The sequence below is a fragment of the Glycine max genome, chromosome 17 (assembly GCF_000004515.6).
Source record: "Glycine max cultivar Williams 82 chromosome 17, Glycine_max_v4.0, whole genome shotgun sequence".
In the NCBI taxonomy this organism is placed as follows: domain Eukaryota; kingdom Viridiplantae; phylum Streptophyta; class Magnoliopsida; order Fabales; family Fabaceae; genus Glycine; species Glycine max.
This window is the reverse complement of record NC_038253.2, coordinates 7,239,931-7,265,245: the sequence shown is the minus strand read 5'-3', so window position 1 is coordinate 7,265,245 and position 25,315 is coordinate 7,239,931. Positions and strand designations below refer to the sequence as shown.

General features: G+C 28.3%; 2 protein-coding genes across 3 annotated transcripts; both read left to right on the top strand.

Moving 5' to 3' along the window:
- Window positions 1–558: 558 nt before the first annotated feature.
- LOC100793674 (alpha-mannosidase I MNS5) lies at window positions 559–7,372 on the top strand. Its single transcript, XM_003549592.5, has 15 exons — window positions 559–851; window positions 1,217–1,259; window positions 1,341–1,406; window positions 1,484–1,545; window positions 1,683–1,782; window positions 1,963–2,145; window positions 3,863–3,911; window positions 3,994–4,173; window positions 4,367–4,487; window positions 4,621–4,702; window positions 4,798–4,883; window positions 5,003–5,103; window positions 5,529–5,670; window positions 5,803–5,953; window positions 6,876–7,372. The coding sequence occupies exons 1-15, from the start codon at window positions 718–720 to the stop codon at window positions 7,092–7,094; spliced, it is 1,719 nt and encodes a 572-aa protein (XP_003549640.1). The 5' UTR covers window positions 559–717; the 3' UTR covers window positions 7,095–7,372.
- Window positions 7,373–9,651: 2,279 nt separating this feature from the next.
- On the top strand, window positions 9,652–11,569 carry GASA26 (gibberellin-regulated protein 26). 2 transcript variants are annotated; one of them, NM_001371556.1, is made up of 4 exons: window positions 9,652–10,084; window positions 10,225–10,287; window positions 10,415–10,457; window positions 11,152–11,569. In NM_001371556.1, the coding sequence occupies exons 1-4, from the start codon at window positions 10,028–10,030 to the stop codon at window positions 11,334–11,336; spliced, it is 348 nt and encodes a 115-aa protein (NP_001358485.1). In that variant the 5' UTR covers window positions 9,652–10,027; the 3' UTR covers window positions 11,337–11,569. The 2 variants fall into 2 exon arrangements, with proteins under 2 accessions (NP_001358485.1, XP_014624841.1); XM_014769355.3 differs by having other exon boundaries at window positions 9,827–10,069; window positions 11,152–11,558.
- Window positions 11,570–25,315: the final 13,746 nt, after the last annotated feature.

The window sequence follows — 25,315 nt, the reverse complement described above, 5'->3', positions numbered from 1 at the left end:
TAATGGACCTACGTTTATATCATCCATGAAAATAATATTAAACAATAAAATAATCTGTCTATCATGCATGAAAATAATATTAAAATAATAAAATCATCTTCGTTTTTTTTAATCATCCATGAATGACTTCTACATTTTATTATTATTTTAATATAACTGATTTATGAAATGTTTTTCAATTTTAAAAAAATTGAAGTAGTTATATTAGAAAAATAAACCTACTTTTTTTTGTTCCAGCTTGATTTATTTTAAAGTATAGTTCTGAGTTTAATGAATTGATATTAAATTTTGTATTAATTGAAAATTTTAGGACTAGATTAGCCGAATTTGAGCTTCTAAAAGTTAATAAATTTATATTTATTTCTTACAAAATAATCAATCAATGCAAAATTAATAAATTGTATATATAGGAGGATAAGATTCATTGAGATTTAAGATGAAAGAATAAATAGTTAAAATTTATATTTGATTTAAATATATTTTTTTTAATTATGTTTATTAATTTAAAATTCAATGATTATTAATTATACATGTGATGTCACAAGTGTCGTATTTTGGAAGAGAAGGCATGCGGAATACGGGAGTACTGAAAAAAAATTGCGAAGCATTGATCAGAGTCAGATCTTATCCGGTCCTCGTTCACTGCGAGAGCATAGCAGCATAATCCACTCCTTTTCTTTTCTTTCAAACCAAAGTCCGCAAAACATCGAAAATCCCATGTTTCCTCCTCGCTGCCATTACACAACATGTCTTCTACTCTTCCTCCTCGTACTCTCCGACTTCACCATTTCGGAATCACAATCCCCATGGGCCGCCAAGAAAAAACGCATGAGAGACAAAGTTCGCAATATGTACGTAAATTAATATTAAACCTTCTTCAAAGCTGTTCATTATTGTTTCCAATTTCGAAGTCTCTCACATTTCAATTTTCCTTCGATTTCGATTTATCCCTTTCTCAGCAATTTTTAGCTCGTGCATCTAAATTTCGGATTTCTTAGCATAATCCAAGGTGTATAAAACATAAACATATTGTTTGTTTTATATATTCTGCAACTTCAATTCTTGAATTATACTGATTATGAGTCATGTAGAAGATGCAATGAAGGTGGTAAGAATTGCCATAACCTTTGAAGTAGGCTTAGTAGTGTTTTCTTCCGTGGCATTTGGCAACATATACTTATTAATGTTGTTGGTTTATGGTACTCCTGTTTTGTAGGTTTTACCACGCATATGACAACTATATGACTCATGCATTTCCGGTCAGTTGATGTTGTTATTCATCATTTGTTATTTATTAAGGTACAATAGTGTGCAATGTTATGATTGGCATATTCTTGCAGCATGATGAGCTTAAGCCTATCTCTAAAACTTTCACCAACTCTCTAAGTGAGTTGGGAAATTTGAAGGTAATTGATATCTGTATTTAAGAACATCAGAAGAAAACTAATCAGAGAACCATGGAAGTAACTGTTTACTATTGCAGCTTGAACACTTGCCTCAAGACTACAATGGTTCTGCCCTCACACTTATTGAATCGCTGTCCAGGTACATGGGTCCTGTTACTACATGAGCTGTTAGTTTGTGTAATACTGTTTCTATTCAATTTGTTCCTTTTTGTGATGAGCACATCTTGTGTATCTTGTTGAGCTGGAAACTGATACATATTGTTCTTTTGCCTTTAGTCTTGTTATTATGGGAAATAATACTGAATTCGAGAGGGCAGTGCTCTGGCTTTCGGAAAATCTGACATTTGATGTTGATGCACGCATAAATCTTTTTGAGGTAAATATTGGATTTGGTTGAAATTATTGAGTCTAGAGATTTGAGTAACATGATGTCAGATTGCTCAAGATTTGGAAAGGCGGTTGCTTTTATTTGCTTCTTAATGATATTGAAAAATATTTATTTGAATTCTGAAGCACAATGATGCGTTTTCCTTATCACTTGATTGTAATCATTCAGTGCAACATAAGAGTTCTTGGAGGACTTGTCTCTGCTCATTTACTTGCATCTGATTCTTCAAAGAAGTTGTTTCAAGGAGCTTACAAGAATCAGCTGCTAGCTCTTGCTGAAGATTTAGGGAAACGCTTTCTACCAGCTTTCGATACACCTACTGGATTGCCGTATGCATGGATTAACTTAAAGGTACTACATAGAGCATTCAAAGTCTGACATTCTGTAATTTTTTCATTTAGAGGTCAAGACGTTACAATTTATTTTCATTTAATTTGGTTGTGAGCATTTGAATGTTTAAAGATGCATATGGTAATAATACTCCTGTACTGCCAAATCAACAAGCTAACCCATCATTGGGTTCAAAATTAACCAGTTTGGGGGCTATGAATTTTTAGGTTCATCAGCCCATCCATGCTTGTCACCCCTCTCCATTGGCCTCTACAATGTTCTGGCATGAAACTGTCACCAGTCCGCCTTTTCAGTAAATTCCTCCCTCCACACAGATCAGCTTGTCTTCAGTATTCTGGTCTACCACAACCCATTGTGGTGTGTTGGTTCCACCACTCTAAGGGACTGTTTGACCTCGTCTCTGTTGTGTGTGGCAATCTTTGGCTCTGTTTCTGTCCATTTGGCCCTGGTGTTGTGTGGGTTATTCCCTTTCGCCCTTATTTGTTTCCCTTCCTGTCTGTTTGGCTCTGTTTGTTTTTGTTTATATTCCTGCATGAATTGTCATATTCTCTTTGTGCCTATACCTGCATCTACTTGCCATGTTCATGACAATGTTTGACTGTAAAATTTTGGGCTGGTAGTAGCGCTGTTGATTGAAATGTTATGAGCCATTTTCAAGCCCATTCAAGACAGATCAAGTTTTTCCCATTCCGTACATGTTTTCCAAAGTTTTTGGATTTGCTGACTTCAGTTTGAGGTTATGTTGTTAAAGATTCCAAATCTGTTTTGATAAATTTGAAGTTTGGGCTGGGTGCATATGGTTGCGAATCCACTGTGAATATTTCATGTGATGTTTTCTCTCCTGTTATGCATCTTTCTAGCAATGTCTCTTCTAGTCCAACCATATCTTCTGATTGTGCATCAGTCCAGTCATTATTCTTTTGATGTTGTGTTTCCTTGGCAATGCTCGTTATGTTATCTCTTCAGCTATCTTGTTTATGGACTCTTATTTTTGAATTATTTTCCATGTTAAATGTGTTTATTTGTAACAAGATAAGAGCCTAGTAAGCTTCAGCTTCACTGAATATTATGAGTCTAAGTGTCTAACTATGTTAGGAATGTTATTAGTCTGGGCTTGTAATAGGTGTACTGCAAAATTACACGACCTAGACTTAGTATATTAGTACAAAAATCAGCATTAGGTTATATCTCTCTTTTCTCATTTCCATTGATTTTGAAGGAATAAAAACAATTAACATTTACAGTTATGTGCCAAATCACAAGCTAGGACCATGACATGTTGCAACTAAATGCCATATGAGATAGATACATACATACATACATATGCGACATCTACTTTAGCTTAAAAAGTATATCATAGATAAAAATAAATTTGATTGATAAAGTATTAAGTGTTTTTTAAATTGTATAGAATTTTGTAGACTTGATATACTTAATGAGAACTTTAAATCCAATGGTTGAATTGATGGAATTTAATGTTCACAAAAAGTTATTTAATGGAATAAGTTTGGCAAGATTTACTCTTGGAGCAAGTGAATCCCCCACCTATATATACATTGAATGATAAGATGTTAGTCTTTATATTTAAACCTTGTTGCTTCAGTTTTTTTGGCATACAAAATTTATAAATTATACTCTGTTGCATTTTCCTTAATTTTTTTGTACTCTTTTAGAATGATATATAACTCCGAACCAATGCAAAATATTCTGTGCACAGTATGGAGTAATGGAGAATGAGACTACAGAAACAAGCACTTCAGGGTGTGGTGAGAGGTCTAGCTTAGTGCTTTAAGACTAGGGTATAGTAAAATGATGTTTGGTTGCTTCTAATTTTCTATCTTTGTGCAGGTTCTCTGATTCTTGAAATGGGTGCTTTATCAAAAATGACTGGTGACCCCATATATGAATCAGTAGCTTTACGTGCTCTTCGCAAGCTATGGAGTATGCAGAGCTCATTAAAATTATTTGGAACCACGCTGGACGTGGCAACTGGGCAATGGATTGAATATTCTTCAGGAATTGGAGCTGGTAGGTTAGCTCTGACTCTGAAGTCTGAACTGGGATATTTTAATAGTTCAGTTCATTGGATAACATAACATATCATCTGTATGCTTATTGTCTGTTGAAAGTATTTGATTTTTTTGGTTACATCTAAACATACAAATGGTGATGGACTGGCCTTGATGTTTCTTATGTTGGATTTTTTCCTGGATTATTCTAGGTGTTGATTCCTTCTATGAATATCTACTTAAAGCCCATATCCTTTTTGGGAAGGAGGACTTTTGGAAAATGTTTCATTCTGCTTATGTTGCCGTGCAGAAATACTTCAGACATGGTCCTTGGTATCACACTAACTGCAAAAGTCGTTGCTTTTTTGTTATGCTGTCTATAGCAGTATATCTATACAGTACTTATAAGGTATTAATGGGAGAATGTGATCAACAGTTGTAACCTGGACTATTTGGGCTAATGCAGGTACCACGAAGCTGATATGAGGACAGGAAGAGCAACTTATTGGCAGCTTACAAGCCTTCAAGCATTTTGGCCTGGCCTACAGGCTAGTAGCTGGACTTTGAAATTTTACCTACTTTAAAATTAGGTTTGATACCTTTCCGAGTTTGTAATTTTGTATATATGACTTATGTAAACCAGGTTCTTATTGGGGATGTTATTGCTGCCAATTCATCTCACCGGGAGTTTTTCCATGTGTGGAAGAACTATGGAGTGCTACCAGAGAGGTATTTTCTGATTTTGCTAGTTTCTGATGACAGGTTTGTATTTTACCATCAACCTGTCATCAGGTTTTCGTTCTTACAGTACTATAACATATCACATTGAATCATAAATCCATGTAAAGGTATTTGCTGGATTATCAGATGCTTCACCCTACTGAAAAATATTACCCATTACGTCCTGAATTGGCTGAGTCAACATTCTACTTATATCAAGCTACTAAAGGTCTGATAGTTCTTCTATCTTTTTAAGTTTGTTGATATTGTGAGATTTGGTTCCACTTCTTCTAAAATAGCATACTCTTAAAAAGATTGGTGCACGTGTAAATATTTCGTTCAATGATAAAAAGGGTCTCAAACTCTAAATTTAACAAGATATGTATTAGCAAATAGTCAAATAATCTGGCAGCTTGGCTTGTTCAAGTTGTATTACATAGTACTTGACCTAGAATTTTAGTATAAAAATGATATTATATTAGTCTTTTCTATCAACACAACATCATAACATTTAACACTATCAATTATTCAGTTTTATTAGTGAAATATATTCTTTTTAAAATTTAATCTCTATAATGTAAATAGAGAGAATCGTATCTGACCAATGGTGATATAGTCACATCACTTCTTCACATCAACCTTTGTTAATTTCAGATCCATGGTATATTGAAGTCGGTGAATCAATAGTCAATTCCCTTAATTTATACACCAAAGTTGAAGGTGGGTTTGCAAGCATCAAGGATGTGACAACTATGCAGTTGGAAGATCATCAGCATAGTTTTTTTCTTGCTGAAACGTGAGACCTTCTTTTCTTTCCTTTTGTATCATGCAAAACTTATAAATTACAGAGAAAATTAAAAAAATGGGAAATTATCTCTCAATTAATTATTGGATTTGAGATTGAGTAGTAATCCTGTGTTTTCTTCAGGTGCAAATATTTATATCTTCTATTTGATGATTCATTTGTACATGAGAACAATTATGTATTTACCACCGAAGGTCATCCCCTTCCAGTACTAAGCACTTGGCATGAGGAGCTTCCAGAAGCTTATATTCCAACTAATTGGACTTTCGTGAAGGTATTTTTAGCAATTTACCGTAGTGATTGTAGATTTTTTTTATATAGATAAATGGAAAGTGTGTATAGATCCCCTAAACTTTTCCTCATTTTCAAAACGCCTCTATGAACCTTAAAAGTTGTCCCAATCCCTAAACCATAACGGTTACATCATTAGACTCTTCCATCCAGTGGCTGTTGGGTACTCTTTATTTTTTATTTTATCGATTAGGATAATTGTTAGATATTATTATCTTTTTCAATTTGGGATATCTTTGCGGTATTTTTAAAGAGCAGACCTGATTGGAATATTGTCATGAGAAATTATTTTCAGAAAGAACTTTGTTAGTCTAGGAGGAGATCTGTTAAGTATTGGTTCAAGTGTTTAGACCTGTGACTTGATCCTATATGAAGGTTCATAATAGAGACCAAGAAGGTTATTGGGGGAAATTATTATAAGGATTTCATAATGAATAGTATTTGAGATTAGTTTTCACCCTAGTCAAATGACATCATATGATTCTTATTGCCTTGCTAGTCTCACCTAGTGAGATAAAGATATTGTTGTTATTGTTGAACTCTTCCATTAGTAACTTTATGGCAGGTGGATTAAAGGATCTAATGATCTGTTAGTGTAACTGTTATAGTTTAGGGGCTAATTTAAACAATTTTAGAGGTCTTGATGCCATTTTGTAAATGGGTCTATGTTTTGGGGCTTTATATACAATTTTCCCTAAATAACACATTTTTTATTTCTATTTCCTCCTTTTCATTTGCATGTGATGTTGAAAGACACTTATATACTAGTATTTTCTAGATTTTTTTTTAGAAAAGAAAACTAGACTTTTCTTGTTAGTAGTGATATGTGGAAATTGGCTTCGACAAGTTGTGTGTTTCTCACACACACAAAACACTTAAAGATGCATATTTATCTTACTGTGCAGAGGCAACCAAGAGTTAATCGAATCAGTGCAATGTCTTTGCAAGTATGTCCTGCTATGAATTTGAAGTCAGGTCAACATATTGAGAGTGCTTGCCACATCCCCGATGCTCGTAGCAATTACAGGTGTTTGACTGATGAAGATTGTGGAGTTGATGCCACAACATGCAGAAGACGATCATGTAGCATGGCTGGTTATTGTGGGTTATGGCTCATTATATGATACCATGTTTACAGGAATATTTTTAGGAACAGAAAATACAAGTGAAAATTACATTATACAAAAATAAAATGCTATCTCAGCTTTGTCAACCATAATTAGCTCCCATCTAATATCACAGGATTAGAGTAAATTGGTAGGAACACATTTGACCAGTTTTGTTTAGAAGGTATTAGCTTTTATTCTGAGGCATGCTTTGACAGAAGTGAAGATGGGAGAAACACGAGTTCATTGTATTTTGCCATTACACATGCGTTAATTTGATACACTGAAAATTTGTATTTTTCCCCCTCATGCAGCTCTTATCCTTTGCATTTTAGATCAACTAGGCAACTAAGTCCATCTTGGTAAAAGAAAAGAATAAATCCAAGCTTGAATTAAATGACAAAATAAGTTTATAAAGAAAATGACTTTAAATTGAATAATATTTGTACATTTAGTTGTTCAGTAATGTACCTGAGTAGTTAAATTTCTTATACTTATGTTTGTTTTTTATGGATAAAAAATATGTGTATATGACGTAATATATATTTGGATTAAAGTTGAAAGAGTTTAAAAGTACTTTTATTATGCCATTTAACAGTTTTTTTCTTTCTTTATTTGATGCATTGGAATTTATAAAAATAAAAATGCTTTCCAAATTTTAATTCAAACATAATATTACATTTTTAAAACTTTATTGTAGTAAAAAAAATTAAAAAAAATGATAAAAAATGTCTTTGAAAATAAAACAAATAACATATTAACATAGAGTAGAAAATTGGATAAAAATTAGTTAGAATGTACTGAAAATGTAAGCTTTTTAATATTATCATTTAATTATGAATTGTCACGATAAGATTGTTAATTTTTTTAGATAGAAATTAGTTAGAGTGAGTGTACGGAGATGATGGGTGGATTTAGTTAGAAGATGCTTCTTCGATATTCATAGTGAAATCCACTTATATGATTTATGATTTGAAATTTGAAAGCAATCAAATTAAAATCTTTAACTTTGTGTTTGGATTAAGAATTTCCAAATTTTATAATTTTTAAGAGAATTTAAAATCCTACTATTTTAATCAATCAAAATTATTCATAAAAATAACAAAAATTAAATCTCATTTCAAATACACTATCCAAACAAGTTATTTATCATGAATCATTCTAAATTCCTCGAGAAAATGAATTTCCTTGATAAATTGTCCCATTGTTTGGATTTTTTTATGAAAAAATTAAATTTTTGAAATTTTAAAATATAATTTTAAACAACTAAAAATATGAATTTTAATTTTCTTCTAAAATGTGAGAAATTGAAATTCTCTTCTTAATAGAAGAACCTTCCAAAATGTTCGTGTATTTCCTTTATAATCTTCATCCTCTCTTTCACTTGAAAGTTTTTGAAAATCCCGTTCTCGAACTCGCGACTCTTCCCTCATACTCGATGATCCTCTCCTTTAAGAAACACAATCTGAGCTCGTGGAGCGTCGATCGGGTGCGGATGTAGGGGGATACGTAGAACTGCATCCGCTGCCAGTCAAGGGAGCAGTCGTCGTTGCCTATCACGCAGTGGAGTGCTCGCCAGCGCGAAGGGTTTGAGTCATGCCTTGCGTCGTTGACTGAATGCTATGGTCGAGTATAATGGTGTACGCCATGGTGTCCCAGTTCTTGTACGACTCCCCATGTCGCATCAATATTCTTCTCTTTGGAAGCACGCCAACCATATCTTTTCTTCTATTTGCATTCATTTTCTTTCACCCTAACAATTTTAATTTTTTATTCAAACATAAAATTTTGAAAATAAAATAATTTTAATTGAAGTATTTAAAATTCTTAAAATTTAAAATTTCTCATAATTTTAAATTCTCTTATCCAAACACATTCTAATGAAATTTCTTATACACACATGTTATCTTAAGTAAAACTAACTAAAAAATTAAATTAACTTATTAAATTATAAATTATAAATGTTCAGTAAAATAAGTTGTAAACTAATTGAAAAGTGTAAAATAAATAAAAAAATAATAAATTTATTATTTATTTTAAAAGGATAAGCATGAAATTTAATAAATATATTAAGGCATGGATGAGTACGGAATGTACTTTGCCCCCACCAAATCATTATATTCTCTCTCTCCTGTCCTTTCCTTTCCTCGTTTCTGATACTGAAACTAACAGTGTCAGAGGTATTAGGCTTTTCCTTGTTGTCATCACCGACTAATAGGATAAGGATGATATAGAAACCGATAACAATGTTTACAGGCTTCATCCAGCTGTATGCAATCAATTCAACAACTTTGATTTTGATGCATTGAACCAAGTTGAACTAATTTGACCCCAAAGACACTAGAAAACGATGCAAAATAATACAAAACTAGTTTTTTCATGGACCATTGCCCCCTTCCTCTTAGTTGAGTATGCTACTCAATACAAAAGAAGAAAATTTTGTGCAGCATTGTTGGCTAGTATCTAAATTCTAGAAAGAAAAGAAAAATTAAATATGAAACTGTGCAAGTATATTTACTCTAGCATAAAAACAGTAATAAGAAACTAGTTAATTAGAACAACATATTGAAAGTCCAATGCTATATCTTTATGTTAAAACTTCAAAATATAAAATGCAATAATATCTTTATTTATAGTAGCTAAGAAGATATTTATGAAAATGTTATTGTGTATGCTAAAAGAGTGAGTGTTGTACTTAACCGGCTCCCACAATAGCAAACATTGACACGGAACACTCAGAAGTGTTCTGGCATTCGGTAAATAAAAATCTCTCGAAACATAGGCCTATAAAATGCCAAAGATTGGGCCATTTTGGTAATTTCATGTTACAAGATATGTTTTCTGAGTTCCTCTTTTGCCTATATAAATGCTAGTATGTAGAGTGAGCAAGCCACTAACTCAATTAGAATTCTCCAAACACTCTAGAATTTGCATGCACTGTTCTTCATACAATGGCATTACGCGAGCTTCTTATGATGGGGATATTGCTGCTGGTATGTCTTGCTAAGGTACACAAATTAACATTACCTTAATTTTTCATTTTTCATATATTCAATTTCTTCAAATCAAGTTCTTTTTGTTAACGTTTAGTTTGTACCCACTTGAATATGAGAGTGATGATTTTCTTTTGTTGTTTTGTCATATACAGGTTTCATCTGATGTTAACATGCAAAAGGAAGAAGATGAAGAACTTCGCTTTCCTAATCACCCTGTATGTTATTTTTTTTCCTTGGCAAGATATTAGTGAAAATGTTTCTTTACTTTTGTGATTTTCTTATGTGCTTGATGTAACCGTATATATTATAATATCCTTACTGGAAATATCAAATTCTCTTCAGCTTATCGTGAGAGACGGGAACAGAAGGCTAATGCAAGACATAGGTAAGCAAAACAAAGTATTTTGGATGCTTTATTAGGTTAACTTTGATCCTGTGCTTCCGGTTTTAACTTTTAGATTCTTACTAACTAGTCTCCTTAGTGACATTTTTTAAAAAAAAATTTAAAAATTATCATAAAAATCACATGAAAGCCTAAAAAAACACAAGCAATGTAATTTTATATGTTTCGATAAATTTTTTTCTTTAGATTTTTTAACTAATGTCCTATATGTTCCCATAAATTTTTTCTTTTAATTTTTTAACTAATTCTCTAAGAACATTAGTCGATTTTTGCCTAACTTTTAAGCATGAGTACCCATTATCATTTTTCATTCTCACCAATGTATATATCATATATACATAAAAAGCCTCTAGAATCAGACTACTGGATGCTCATATAGTATACACAATTTTATCTTCAAGTATGAAAAATTAAAAATTAACATAAGATTTAATTATTTATTTGATTTCTATACACAATTTTGGGTTTTAGTCTATATATTTAGAAATTGCCTGATTTAGGTCTCTAAACATATATTCTTCCATCTATTTTAGTCATTACACATACATATTTTAATCTTAAGACAAGTAGTAAATTATTTATGTACTTCAGTCAAAGTTATTAAATCTTAAAATAAAGAAATGATTTTTGATATATTTGTTTGGTGGTGGTGTTATAAATGACTATGATTATGCAGATTGCGGAGGATTGTGCAAGACAAGGTGCAGTGCCCATTCGAGGCCAAACGTGTGCAACAGGGCTTGTGGCACGTGTTGTGTGAGGTGCAAGTGTGTTCCCCCAGGAACTTCAGGCAACAGGGAGCTCTGTGGGACCTGCTATACTGATATGATCACTCACGGCAACAAGACCAAGTGTCCGTAGAGCCCGGCCCATTGAAGGTCAGCCCTATCCAATTGGGCCCTTCACACACCGAGTTGATTACACCAAGCAAAGTTAGTCTAGTTTAGTAAATAATAAATATGGGTTATGTACACTTTTATGGATTTGGATTTTGCATCTTAAGATCGTGTTCTAGTTTTTACCTTTGTTATAATGTATCGTATTGTTGGAGCCAAGTTTATAAATTTTATATATATTTTTTAATTCGGGTCTCATCCGTGATGTGCTATTCATTATAGATTCTTAGAAGTAATAGAATTGTTATAGATAACTATGCGATAACTTGTCCACTTAGTTGCTAGGTTAGTAAATATAAGGTGTTAGGTTAAAATCTCATTATCTATTCTTTATATTAGAAAAATGAACATCGAATAAATTTGGGTGTTGAGTTTTTAAGATTGATTTTTGTGTACCATAATTTTTTAAATTTCTATAAACTTTAAAAGTCAATAATAATGTTGAAGTATAAATTTTATCATATGTTAATTTATGAATTATCAATTTATGATAGAAATTTTTTATCATGTAAAAACTCGTTATTACATAATTTTTGTTATTGGCTTGATTTTACTACCAATTCGGAATCTCAATTTTAGGCCCATATGAAACCGAATTTTGGACTTAAAACAGCCCATTTTTATTGAAGCATCCAACTTTTTGTTTTGAAGCTCAAACTCAAAACATTGAGAATACAAAAATCAAAATTTGCTCCAGAAATTGTATTTTCAAAAATTGAGAAATTGTTTTGGCTATTGTAAATTCTACCATTTTTTCGTGTGGATTTAATTGATCGTTAAGTAGGTGTTTTGTGCCTTTTATTCACAAAAAAAGTAGTCATCCTTGGTTAATCTTTTATAATAATTATTTTAAAATCACTAATTAATTAATTGTTATATTTGTTTTTAATTTTAATTGGTTAATTTTCAAAATAATCTATACAAGTATATAGAAATTAATTTTTTTTACTGATATGAATTAAACTATTTGATTAAGGATTGATTGATTTGGATTAATTATCGAGTTTTTATTTTAGAATTGATCTTTTTTTATTATAACTCCATAATACCTGAAAGTTGCAGAGCATCATAATATAAGCGTGATTGGTTATTGGTTATTATAATTTATAAAGCATTGCTCTTTCTGTAACATCAAAGGTAGGAGGTTATAATTTTTTAAAAAAGAAATAGTCTTATTCAAGTCAAGTAGAATTATTATCCTTCACTTTTCTCTTCAAAAAATAAAAGGTATCCTTCACTTTAAATTTGTTCTCTGCATTGTATGTATTATATAATAAAAAAATACCTTTTCTATTATATCTTTTAATTTCGTGCTTTCATGAAATAAATAATAAAATAATTATTGATAAAAACATTTAAATAATACCATCTGGTATTCCTAAAAGTCACGAAAACATATTTAGACATGTGAGCAAGCATCCGTTGAAAAATTCACCCAAAAAAATGACCCGCTGAGAAGAATTCTTTACTTTAAAAATTTTGATGTTTATTTTACAATTCCTATTTTAAATTGTGACAAAATATCAACACGAGAATCATGTCTTTCATATTCATTCATACTTTTGTGAATTGTGAGGTTAGTTTCTTTGTTGCAACTAATTGTTATGTCGTATCAATAGATAAACATTAATATGATAGAGAAATTAATTGTAACACCCTTGATGTTTGCATTAACAATATAAAAGCATGATTAATGATTATCACTTAAAACGTTTTATAATTGCTCAGATCAAGTTTTATTTTGTAAGTGATCCATATGGTACAAGCTGGGCGTAGAAATCATAAGGTTGCCTTAGGTCCCTAAGAGTTTCATTTTTTTTATATTTTTAATATTTTTTTTATCAATTTAAATTATTAAGTGGTAAATTTTGTTAAAATATGATTTATTATTTGTAATCATTTTTTCATTAATAAGATTACATAATCTTAAGTTATGAATGTAATGGTCATCGTAAATCATTTATCAAAAATTTTAATTTTATTTCAAAATGTTAAAGAAAATTATTTTATATCTATTTTATATTTAATCTCTCCTTTACCTAATTTTTTTTATTAAAATTAGTACAAAATTTAAATTTAATGTCTATGATTGATATATAAAAAAAGATTTTAGCGAAAAATTTAGTTAAAATTTTATTTCATGTTGATATTTTGTATACATAAATTAATTTAAATCTTTAATTGAGTCAATTTGAAATTTGAATAATATTTAAAATACCAACTCACAATTTTTAAAAAAAAAATTAACAAATTGTATTAAATTAAAATTTGAAGTAAATTTTATTTTAGGTCTTATAATCTCTATATACAACTCTGACTATAATATATATAGACCAATGACCATTCTGAATTATTTTGAGAAAACATTATTTTTTATTTCATATTTTTACTAATATTTATAAAGAATAACGAGAATCCCTTAATTACAACCTCCAATCAAACAAAAATCAACCAAGCCATTAGAGGACATAAAGAAAAAGGGCGGAGGTTATTTTCTAAAAGTGATTTTATTTTCACATCTCTAAAATAAAAGAATTTATTAATTTATTACCAGAAATAAGTTAACAAGTTATAACTATAAATTTCCTTTATTAATTCTAAAAGACAATCAAGTGTAAGTTAGCAAACCTTAAAACAAAAGAGATATTGAACGTATATATCTCTCTTTATATATTGACAATCTCTATCAATATCCTAAATAGAATTTTATTGTCAATTTCAGTTGTTACTGTTGAAAGAAGTTTTTCAAAATTAAAATTACTTAAATCATATATAAAATTAACAATGTTACAAGATAGATTGAATGTGCTAGCTATTTTATCTATTAAAAATGAAGTGTTAGAATTGATTGATTATAAAACTCTGATAAATGATTTTGCAGCTAAAAAAGTTAGAGGATTAATATAAAAATTGATATTTTATATAATATACTAAGTCTCTTTAAAATTTTTGTAAAAAAACACTCATTTAACATTTTCGCGTTAGGCCAAGAGAATTATGTACATAGTGAAATACTATCTATTTAAGACTATCTTATACTTACAGAGTTCGATGAGAAATTATCCCACAAATAATGCATATGATGTTTAAAAAAAAAAGTCTTCTTCATGTTAAACGAAGTTAAAAGAAAGCCTGTAAAATTATTATGTGAAATCGTTCATATATAACTTCGCATAATGTATGGTTAAATAAAATCACGTAACAAATCAAGACTTGTTATATGCCAGGAAACTGCATACATCATGTTACTAAATTGAAAACGTCTTGGCCACTGGCAAAGAATTTAAATATTTCTAATTTTTGGACTGAAACTTAGAGCAAATATACTAAAAATACTAATTACTGTGATTATTAAAAGAAAACAGAAAAATGCCTATTTAGGAGCAGGCACTAGTTGGAGATTCTACTGTTTATTGTTAATATAATGGGGCATGAAGTTCACGTGTGGGGACGGTGTTCTAACGATGTGCGTGGACTCTTATTTTGTTTCTTTTAAACTTTTGGGGCATTAAGTTCATCGGCCTATCTCTTACTATTCTTCTGATAGCCCACCCACCGACTGAAGCAACATATCGTGTTTGTTTTACATAATAATAATATGACCTAAGAGTGTTTATGAGTCTATTGAATTCAACTTAATTATCAAATAAATTACACAAATTTTCTGAGTTTTAATGATATCACATACGATTCTCTTCCTTTTTGTACATTACTTTAATATTCCTTATTACAAACGAACAAGTATGCTAAAATTAGAAAAGACTACAAATATATTTCATTAAATATGCGTATTTTAGTAAAGGTACATAAGTATAATTATCAAATTGTGTAAATTTTTTAATAGTATATATTTTAAGAGTTATAATGCTATTAGTTATATGTCATTTATAATTGAGATGTTTTAAATTTAATTTTTTTATTGTGTTTAATATATTTTATCATATATTTATATTGTATTGGATTGACCCTTGGATCAAAATTTTAAATCAAATTAATTGGATGATAAATTAAGAAAATTAAAGTGATTGAATGACAATTTTCTTCTTCAAAACATATCCAATTTAATATGTGAACATCCGTTGAAAAAGTGAATACAGTGAGAAGGTAAAAGTGTAAAGAGGAAAATGAAATGATAATTCAATTCTTACATTTTTGCAGAAAATTACTATATTTTATTTTATACAACTTGTCACTTTAAACAAACGAAATTCATTACATAACCGGCTCAAAGCATAGACAAATAAGCCCAAAGCCAAGGTTGCCTTTTTTAGGCAAAAAACAATTAATATTTAAAAGATTATATTAAATTAATGATATTTAACATAAAATATATCATCAATTTTAAGAAATCATGTTTTAGGGTTTTATTAACTTTAAACTGTAACTTAAAGTAATAATTAATAATTAATTATTAAATTTAATGGATATATTTCTTATAAAACATTAATTATACATATTACTGTAATTTTAAAATTTAAATTAATAAAATATTGTTTGCATTCAAATATACTCAATAAAGATTGAATTATATAATTATTTTATAAATTAGAGAGAGAACGCGTGCAACACAGTTTAAAAAATACAAAGACAGAAATAGAGGATAAAAGAGAAAATGAAATTGAAAAAATAATAAAAATTTTAACTTTTGAGGCAGCAAAGAGCGTGCAGTAAAGAGAAAAGACAGAGAAATAAAATAAAATAAAATAAAGAACATAGCTGGACAAGTGACAAACAAAGCCGATAACAACACATGGATAGTAAATGGGAGCCTGGACGGATTTAATATTAGTATTGATTATAAAAGATTTAGTTTCTGAACTTAAACACACCAAAATTAAAAACTCATTTTACATCACAAAAGGTAAGAAAAATAAGTTTTCAATAATTTTTAAAATGCATTCTTTCAAATAAGTTTAATTACATAGCAGTGAACGTTGAATCTATTTATTAATTTGTTGGACGTGGCAGTTTATAATTCTCCCATAAAGGTTCTGTTTCTCCTCTGGCGAGTAAGTGAGTTTTCAGAAATCATGTGTATATATTTTTCTGTAATAATATACAAGCATAAGAATTCCCAGCACTTATGCATGGGCGAGCATGTAAAGAGAAATATAGTTTTAAAAATAAGCTATCAAATTAAGCTAACTCTCTATCATTAGCAGGTAGAGACCTACTTAATGTGTCTACCAGGACCAGGCTACATAATATGCAAAGTTGTTGCAAAATGTATATTTCTTAAGAGGTATTATGTAGGTATTTTATTTGTGGCGCGGCACAGTTGTAATAATATTCTTGAGAATCAAAGCTACTTCCCTCTAGCTTTTCTATACAAAGGTTTGGATTAAATTCTCTACTATATAATGCACAAAGAAATCAACCACCAATAAGGATTCAAAACATGATCATATATCCCTTGTGGAAGATTTCCTCATACGGGGAATTTCAGCTTAAGTCAACTTTTGGCCTTGTATATGGTAATCTGATCAATTTGAGGGTAGCTATAATATGGTGTTTAATATATTTGAAAGGGGCTCCTCAAATGATCAAATTATCGTTGTGGCACGAGAGAATTTTGAGTTTTGGCTAATGTGGAGGAGAAAGAACGTACGTAAGTAAAGGGATGTGCTCCAATAATGACTGCCCCATATGCATGTGAATGGTCCACAATCTACCTCCATGCACGTTCTTACTTAAAGATTGCGAATATTCTAAGGAACTACTGTGGTCCAAGTTTAATAATGGAAGATAGAGCTGTTTTCTTAATTTGGTTCTCATAATTGTTCTACATTATCCGATAGATCAAGAAACTATTAGATTGTCCATAATTGGAACGTTGTCTTAGTTCACACATATATATATAAGGATGAATATTTACTTTTGTCATTAACTTTCGTCTCTCACCGTTAATAAAATAGTCTATTTGGCACACAAAGATAAATTTGTCACTGAAATTTATCAACATAGATTGCCAGCACATGAACATATTTGTCATAATATTTTTTTTTTTCGTCTTCTCTGCTGACAAATGCGTCCCTCAAAGATGAAAATACAAAATTTAGTCCCGAAAGTATAAAAAATGTAACCAATATATCAAGATGTTAATAATGAATTGTATAAGAGTGAAGCTGGGAAAAAGGGATTAAAAAACAATAAAATATAGTTTAAGATTTGAACTCTTATATTTTGATTATTTATCTACTTATCCATCTATCAAATTGTTAATTATTTTTTTAATTAATCAATATAACTACTTATTTTTCAAAATAAAATAAATTTCTTTAGTTTTATGATATAAAAAAATTGAGTCACCCTTTAAAAAAATGAAAGTCTTTTATTTCTTGAAATTTTTTGTTTCTTCAGCTAATTATTAATCTTTATTACGTATTCTGCCACACTATGTCAAATGGTATGTCAAATGGAATGCAAAGTTGCTGCAACTCCTAAATCAGCGAAAAATACAACTATATGTCCCAAAGACAAAGAATAAACCTTTGTATTAGTTTTTTTTTTTTTTGTTTTGAAGTTAATCTTTATATTAGTTTGAGCATAATTGTATTTTTTATTTAAATTTATTTGGATTCTTTAGTTGTTAATAATTGTTTTCATTTCATTCATATTATGTATAATAAATGTTGTCTCGAGTAAAAATATATAAGGTTTATCCAAGGAATTTTTTCATATTTGAGTTATATATATATATATATGTATGTATGTATGTATGTATTTTATTGATTAAGAAAAAAGACTTAATAATTTCACTTTAAGCTTTATCTAGTTTAAATTTTGTGAGATTTTAAAAAAAATAGTTAATTAACTTTTTTTAAAAATAAATAAATAAATAAATTTGGTGTTGCGACCGGTTATGTTTTTTCTACTCAAAACTTTTGACATATTATTTTCAATCTAAATATAAGAATACTTAAGTTGGAATTGAGATATAGAATAATTTTAAAGATTAAAAGTGAGAGATTCAGTGGAGTGGGAAGACGAAAAGTAAAAAAAAAAATATTATGATAAATATGTTCCTATGCTGACAATTCACGTTGGTCATCATTTCAGTGACAAATTTATTCTTTCGTGTCACATAGGTTATTTTATTAACAGTGACGAATAAAAGTTAACGTCCGGATATATTTGTTGTATTTTTTACACTTTGAAAAACTAAATTTTGATTTTCGTGCAAACCAATTGTATCATCTTGCTCACATGAGTGTATCCTTTGAGGTCTATTGATTGGATGATTGTATAGCTAGGGATAGCTAGCTAGCTATAGCTTTGCCCCACGTTAGGCTAGATAAGTGGAGATATCATTTTTTGTTGAGACTTGATGACCCCTAATGTCTAAGAAATATTCTCAAGATTGGAGTAGGTAGTTTGAGCTTATTAGTCCATGCTGAAAATCTTACATAGTTTGATTGTCTTCAAGTTTTAAGCAGGGAAAATTTATCAAATCTCTGAAAGTTTGAAAATAAAATGCCTTCTATAAATTAATCTTGCCAACTATATCTCCAATCAGGAGGCATGTTGTACCTTTAATATAAGAAAGGGAGGGGGACAGTACCATGGTACCAACATATATATAAATAAAAATTCCAATTTTTAAACATGAAAACCCGATTATAATTCAAGATAGAATGGCCATGACACTCGGACTAACCTAATTAAGAAACAATATCATTTAGTAAAAAATAAAGTATTATTATCACAGACAATTTTAGCAAAATTTTCTTTTATCACAGAACAAACTCCTGTCATAGGTTTGGTTGCTGAAAAACTTGGACTGAAATGAAGTCTCGCGAAGGTTATTCAAAACTTTCTTATTTCGACATATCAAACTCACCGTAGAATAGTTGTGTAGTGCCTAAAAATCTACAAAGCTAAACTTAGTCCAACTCCAACCACCAAATACCAACCATTAAAGGGAAATGACGTGAAGAATAATAAAGGTGAAAATGAAAAGCCACTATAAATTGGAAAACTGAAGTTGCGATTTTTCAATGGAATCAATGCAATCATATAGGTGTGTATGTCAGATATGGAGTATAATATATTTTTCGGATCAAACAAATGATATTTTTTATCCATCCATGTTCATAAACAAGTTATATATTATTTTATACTTATCTTATATGAAATTTATTTTTAAAAAATATATTAAAATATATTTATTTTACTTTTTAAAAATTACGGAAATAATGTAATGACAATGAAAGAATATATATATATATATATATATATATATATATATATATATATATATATATATATATATATATATAAATTAATCTATATGGATAATAGACAGAGACTACTAGATTAATGTAGGTACTAACATTCAATTACACGTGTCGTGAGCATGCTTGATTATTTAGCTCTTTGATGCTTATACTCAACGTCTTGTTAAGACTGTATTGCATGCAGGATGGATCAGTATACAATTTACAAAATAATTATATATATATATATATATATATATATATATATATATATAGTATATTAGTAAAATATCTACATTTATAATATCTTAGTTTGTACAAATTTGTCTTTATTTCTATTCGTTACTTAAATTATATTTATAAATAAATAAATAAAATCTAAATAAATAATAATACTATATGAAATTTGTGTAACTATTTTGTATATCTAAAGGCATCATCATTATTTATATAAGAGTTATTTAACATATAAAATAATGTGATTGTTGATGTAAAATGTTTAAAAAGAATTGTGGATGGTTGATATGTAAAGTCAAGGATAAAAAGTTATCATCAGGAAAGAATTCAAACCACTATACTTAAAAGTTAAAACTGCAAAATTATTACGAGAGCCCGCTTAACATAGGTAAGCACCACGTCATATATTTATCTTTGTTTAAGATTATTCTATTGAATTTAATAGACGCGTGCTTAGTAAAAGTTTATACTTTTTAAGTGTTAACTAATAAATTATTATTGATATATTTAAAAAATAATAATAACTATAAAAGATAATAAATTTAATATGCATTATAACTTGTAATTAGTTGGCAGGATAGAAACTTATTTGAACCACTGGAATCGGTCTAGTGGTGAAATTTGGAGATAATATATATATGAAGTTTTAGATTCAAATTTCGGTATGATGATTGTGAAAAAAAGAAGAATAGAAACTTATTTATAATCTCTAAAAAAATTTATTTATAGAGTTATTTAAAATATATTGCGAAAGGTAAATATTTATATTTATATAAGAGTTTAATGTTTATGTGCTATAATTAAAAATTATAATAAATAAGTATTTTAAAATAAATTATACTATAATTAAAATTTATAATAAATAAATATATTTGAATATTTAGACTATATATTTTTATTTACAACTAACAATTGAAATTTGATATAAGATTATTTTTAATTATTAATATTTAAAAATAAAAAACGCAAAATGAAAGAGATGAATAATTAATTAAGTATACAGATAAAAATAAAAGGACAGTTATTTATGATTGATAAAAATAATCTAGCAACGAAATTGGCATGTGAAATAAGCAATTAAGCATATATATATATATATATATATATATATATATAGAGAGAGAGAGAGAGAGAGAGAGAAAAGAATATGAAGAATTAATATCTAATTGAGAGAATAAAAAACAAAAAGAGTTTCACTGAATAAATTATGTATTATAGTTCATAACATAATAGTTCTCTGTACCAAATTAAAACACAATAGTTCTATACATAATCTAGAATTCAAAATTTAGGGGAAAAGTTTATACTGTCAATGTATATACTATTTTCTCTTATCTTAATCAGTTTGATATCATGGAAAAAGTTCTTTGAACGAAACAATGTTTTCAGTAAATAATTTGACAAATTAGTATTCATGTATTAATTTAAAGTCAAGTTATATTTTTCGTTCTTTAAGTTTAATTTAAATGTCAATTTGATCTTCTTAATATTTTATTTAATTTAACCTTTTATATTAATTTTTTTGTGTTAATGTTTTAATTTTTATTTTATTCAATTTAGACTTTTAAGTGGTTTTTTTGGTTTGTAAACTTTCTTTTCGAACTTTTATTGATGGATATAAAATCATAATGAAGGTGAAGATGGTTAATGATGACAGAAATAAAGATCTAAGATTTAGTAAATATTTATAATGATTTTATCATAGTTATCAGGTATTTTAAAATGGATAGCAAGACAAAATGAGGTGGTTGGAAATGGTCAGGAGGCTTTTGATGACAGATTATAAATTTTGATTAGGGACTTAAGTACTGCGAAGGGTAAGAGGAGAAGAGATCATAAATTCAAACCTTATCAATTATAAAACTTTTGTCAAAATTGGAAAAACAAAGTATAGTTAGAGAAAAAAAAACATTAGTATGAAAAATAACTCACAGAACTAAGTTAAATAAAAAAATCAAACTGAAATTTTAATTAGCTTTGTTTTTAAGGAAAATTTTAATTAACTTAAAGGATAAAAAATATAGTTTTGCTTAAATTTGAATAAGTGATCATATATTTTAAACTAAATTCATAGTAAATATATTATGTTTTAGCTTTGAGAAATTGTTTCATTTTTAACCATTTCTATCAATTATTTTCAACGTGAAAAACACAAGTTCGTGTCCAAGGCCTTTGTTCATTTGTTGTCCCTTTCAGTTGAATGAAGACAAAGCGGGTACTCTTTTTGGGGTTGGCATGCTTAATAGGGATATTGAGTAAAATAGGCATTAAGGGGAAACACTGATGTACCGAGGAAGATTCCCAGAAGATGAAAACTGATAAAAAAAAGTTGATCAGTACCTTACACTACAATACATAATGAGACAAACGGTACTTATTATGTGCACTATCTTCGTTCTTTCATCCACAATATCTCGCTTCAGAAAACGACATTAAGTCTTATTAATCAACTATAACCAGATAAACAGATCTTTGCACGTAATTATTATAACAGGATGACGCGATCGCGTTGAGTTATCAAAAGATAAGGATTGATAAAATTGGATTAGAAGAGAGAATAATAAACAAAAATATTCCTTGAACGTCACACAATAACAGCTGTTAGATAAAAGTTACTTTACTCGAACTTTTAATATATACAATATATAATGTTATGCAGTTTTACTGATAATTTTAGCTATTAAATAACCTAAAAAATAATATTTGATAAATATTTGTTTAGTTTCAATGTTAATATATAGTTATAAAGAAGGGAAATTTATTTACTTTGTCACATATTTAAAAGTTTATGTAAATTAATTATAACCAATGCGTAAATTATAAGTATTTGAGAGATTATTTTAATTTAAGTAAGGTTCTGGGGTGATAGTTTTTAAAATGTTTTAAAATTTTAAAAATTAAAATTAAATTTTAGTTTCTAGTTCTAAGGTCTCGTTTAGAGAACTTGTAACACGTAAGTTTCCAGGCTTCTTTTCGTTAAACTTCAATTAGAAAACAAAACCAATTTGATAAAAATTAAAGAAGTCGAAATAATATTGTTGGTTAAGTTCTAAGGTCTAAAATGAAGCCTAAGTCTACTAAAAATCCTAGTCTACATGGGATTTTGTAGGTTAAGTTTAAATTGAGCTATGATTGAGTCGAACTAAAAAAACACATATTAAATTTATATTCAAAATTTAAAGTTAAAGTCTTACATTTGATCAGGGAGTTTAGGCCACAATAGTCCCAAACTCAATGCAAGTTGAGTGTTATAAGGGATTAGGTCTATAAGCCCAAAGTTGATTTGGGTAATTAAAATGAGACTCAAGCCTAATTCAAACTCATTTTATAAAGTTATTTGTGGACTAAATTTAACTATAAAAATATGCTTAAATAATCTAATAATTATTTATTAATTATGTTTTTTTTTGTGTATAATGATTACATAACGATTAAAACTTATAACTTCAATAATACTATCTTATAAACTCCCCCATTAAATTGAACTTAGTGGGTTAAATATGATGGTTCTTGTTGTATAAGAGAGTAACTTATAATCTTCTTTAATGAATATATAGTTGAATGAAAAAATATTTATTCTAAAAAACTCTAATTTAATATATCAGAAAAATAGATTTTAAAATGTTAAGGTAAAAAATAAATAATTTATTGTTAAATTTTTTAGTCAGTTCTAATAATATCTCTAATCAAATGTTGAATATTAGTCTTTTGAGGGAAAAAATTAATCACTTAAATGGATACAATATCTCTTAATGGAGTCTTAATTTTCTGTTGACATAATTAAAAGTTAACTTCTAGTTAATGTGCTTAAATTTTTTAAAACGAGTGTCATAATGTGTGGCTGAGAATGATATAAAAAATAAATAAAACAATACACGTGACAGGAATTTAGGTAAGTTAGGTACCATGCAGAATCCAGTCTTCTCAAAACGCAATTCCGTGAGCATAGTAGTACGTCGCCGAATCAAAGTCCAAATGGCAGAGTTTGTCGTTTTGCGCTTAATCTGTGGCTGTGATTAATCATAAATTCTAGCGTCTTCCTCTAAATACTAGTACTACATACATACCTGCATAACGTCAAAAAATAATAAACTATCGTACCATATATTTAGGGAGAAATTTGACTATTCTAATTTTTCGTGCCCAAATAAATTTACTAACTTTTTCTGCGTCCATAGTTTTGGAGATTAACAAGAGGTGTTTATTTGGTAAGATTTTAAATAAGTCATGTACATATAATAAAATAGCGACCACATATCGAACATAATTGACATTTCACCGTGAACATATATTAACTATTGCACCATACACGTAAGGTGTTGATAGGTAGGTTCATTGCCTTGGTTGTTTGTTGGATGCATCTTTTGGGAAAAATGTTATTTTGAGATAACTTTTTTAAAAAAAATAAGTGAATAAAGGTATATTTATTTTAATTTATTCGGTAAAATAAGACTATGAAATATTTTATACGATGTTTAATATAAATGTACTTTTAATTATTTAATTGAAATATAGTTTTTAACTTTTTTTTAATCTTATTGGCACAAGAAAGGGCACCTGATAGTTATAACCAACTCTTATATGCATAACAGGCATGATGGGTTAAGGGTTAATTACAGTTGGTGATGTTCATAAATTCTTAGTTGGTGTTCGGTGTCATAAACAAAGTAATAGCAGAAGACACACAAATATTTTTTTATAGTAGTATTATGTTATAGTATTTTTATCATACCTTTTCACGTAAAAATATTTTGGATTTGAAACATAAATATAAACAATGTAGAAAATAGCTTATTTTGCGTTTATATTCAATAAAAAATTAGAAAAATTTAATAAGCTTCAAATTATTTAGTCATAGAGATTCTAATACTACAATACTATAATAAATAGATACGTCTATTGGGCTGAAAAATTTTAAATGTAAACTCATTTATTTATTTTTCAAAATATTTTAGTAAATTACACTTTAAAATCAATCTCTTTCTCTCTTTTTCCACACATATATTATATTATACTATATAGGAATGTAAATTTTAACATCCCATTTTTACTGAAATAAATTAAAAATAATTTCATTTAAAAATAAATAGAATTGTAGAAAAATAATGAAATTTTTTTAATTAAATAAATAAAAATAAATAATTTTATCAATTAAAATAATAGTTTTAAGATAAATAAAATAAATATATATTCTTAGAAAATAAAAAATGATATTTTATTTATTTATTTGATAGGGAGTAAAATCAAAATTCATTCTTATAAAATAATAAAATAAAGAAAATAGAGTAAATAATAGGTTGAGAATAACCTAACTATACATAGAGACATATCAGGTCACTTTTTACATTTACAATACATCTATACGCTTTCTCTTTCTCTCAAATGTTCTTCATTCTTTCTTTCCCAAAATCTTATTTTTTTTCGTATACACCCAAATTTGTCTCAATAAAACTATGATTACAGACTCATTGACCGTTGGATCATGGAAAGG

What these genes read in the sequence shown, in the direction of transcription:
- LOC100793674 (XM_003549592.5), top strand. Translation starts at nt 718, where the DNA reads ATGTTTCCTCCTCGCTGCCATTACACAACATGTCTTCTACTCTTCCTC. An exon ending in GTGAGTTGGGAAATTTGAAG is followed by an intron (nt 1,407 to 1,483) that starts GTAATTGATATC and finishes TTACTATTGCAG; the next exon opens with CTTGAACACTTGCCTCAAGA. An exon ending in AACAAGCACTTCAGGGTGTG is followed by an intron (nt 3,912 to 3,993) that starts GTGAGAGGTCTA and finishes ATCTTTGTGCAG; the next exon opens with GTTCTCTGATTCTTGAAATG.
- GASA26 (NM_001371556.1), top strand. Translation starts at nt 10,028, where the DNA reads ATGGCATTACGCGAGCTTCTTATGATGGGGATATTGCTGCTGGTATGT. An exon ending in TGCTGGTATGTCTTGCTAAG is followed by an intron (nt 10,085 to 10,224) that starts GTACACAAATTA and finishes TGTCATATACAG; the next exon opens with GTTTCATCTGATGTTAACAT. An exon ending in TTCGCTTTCCTAATCACCCT is followed by an intron (nt 10,288 to 10,414) that starts GTATGTTATTTT and finishes AATTCTCTTCAG; the next exon opens with CTTATCGTGAGAGACGGGAA.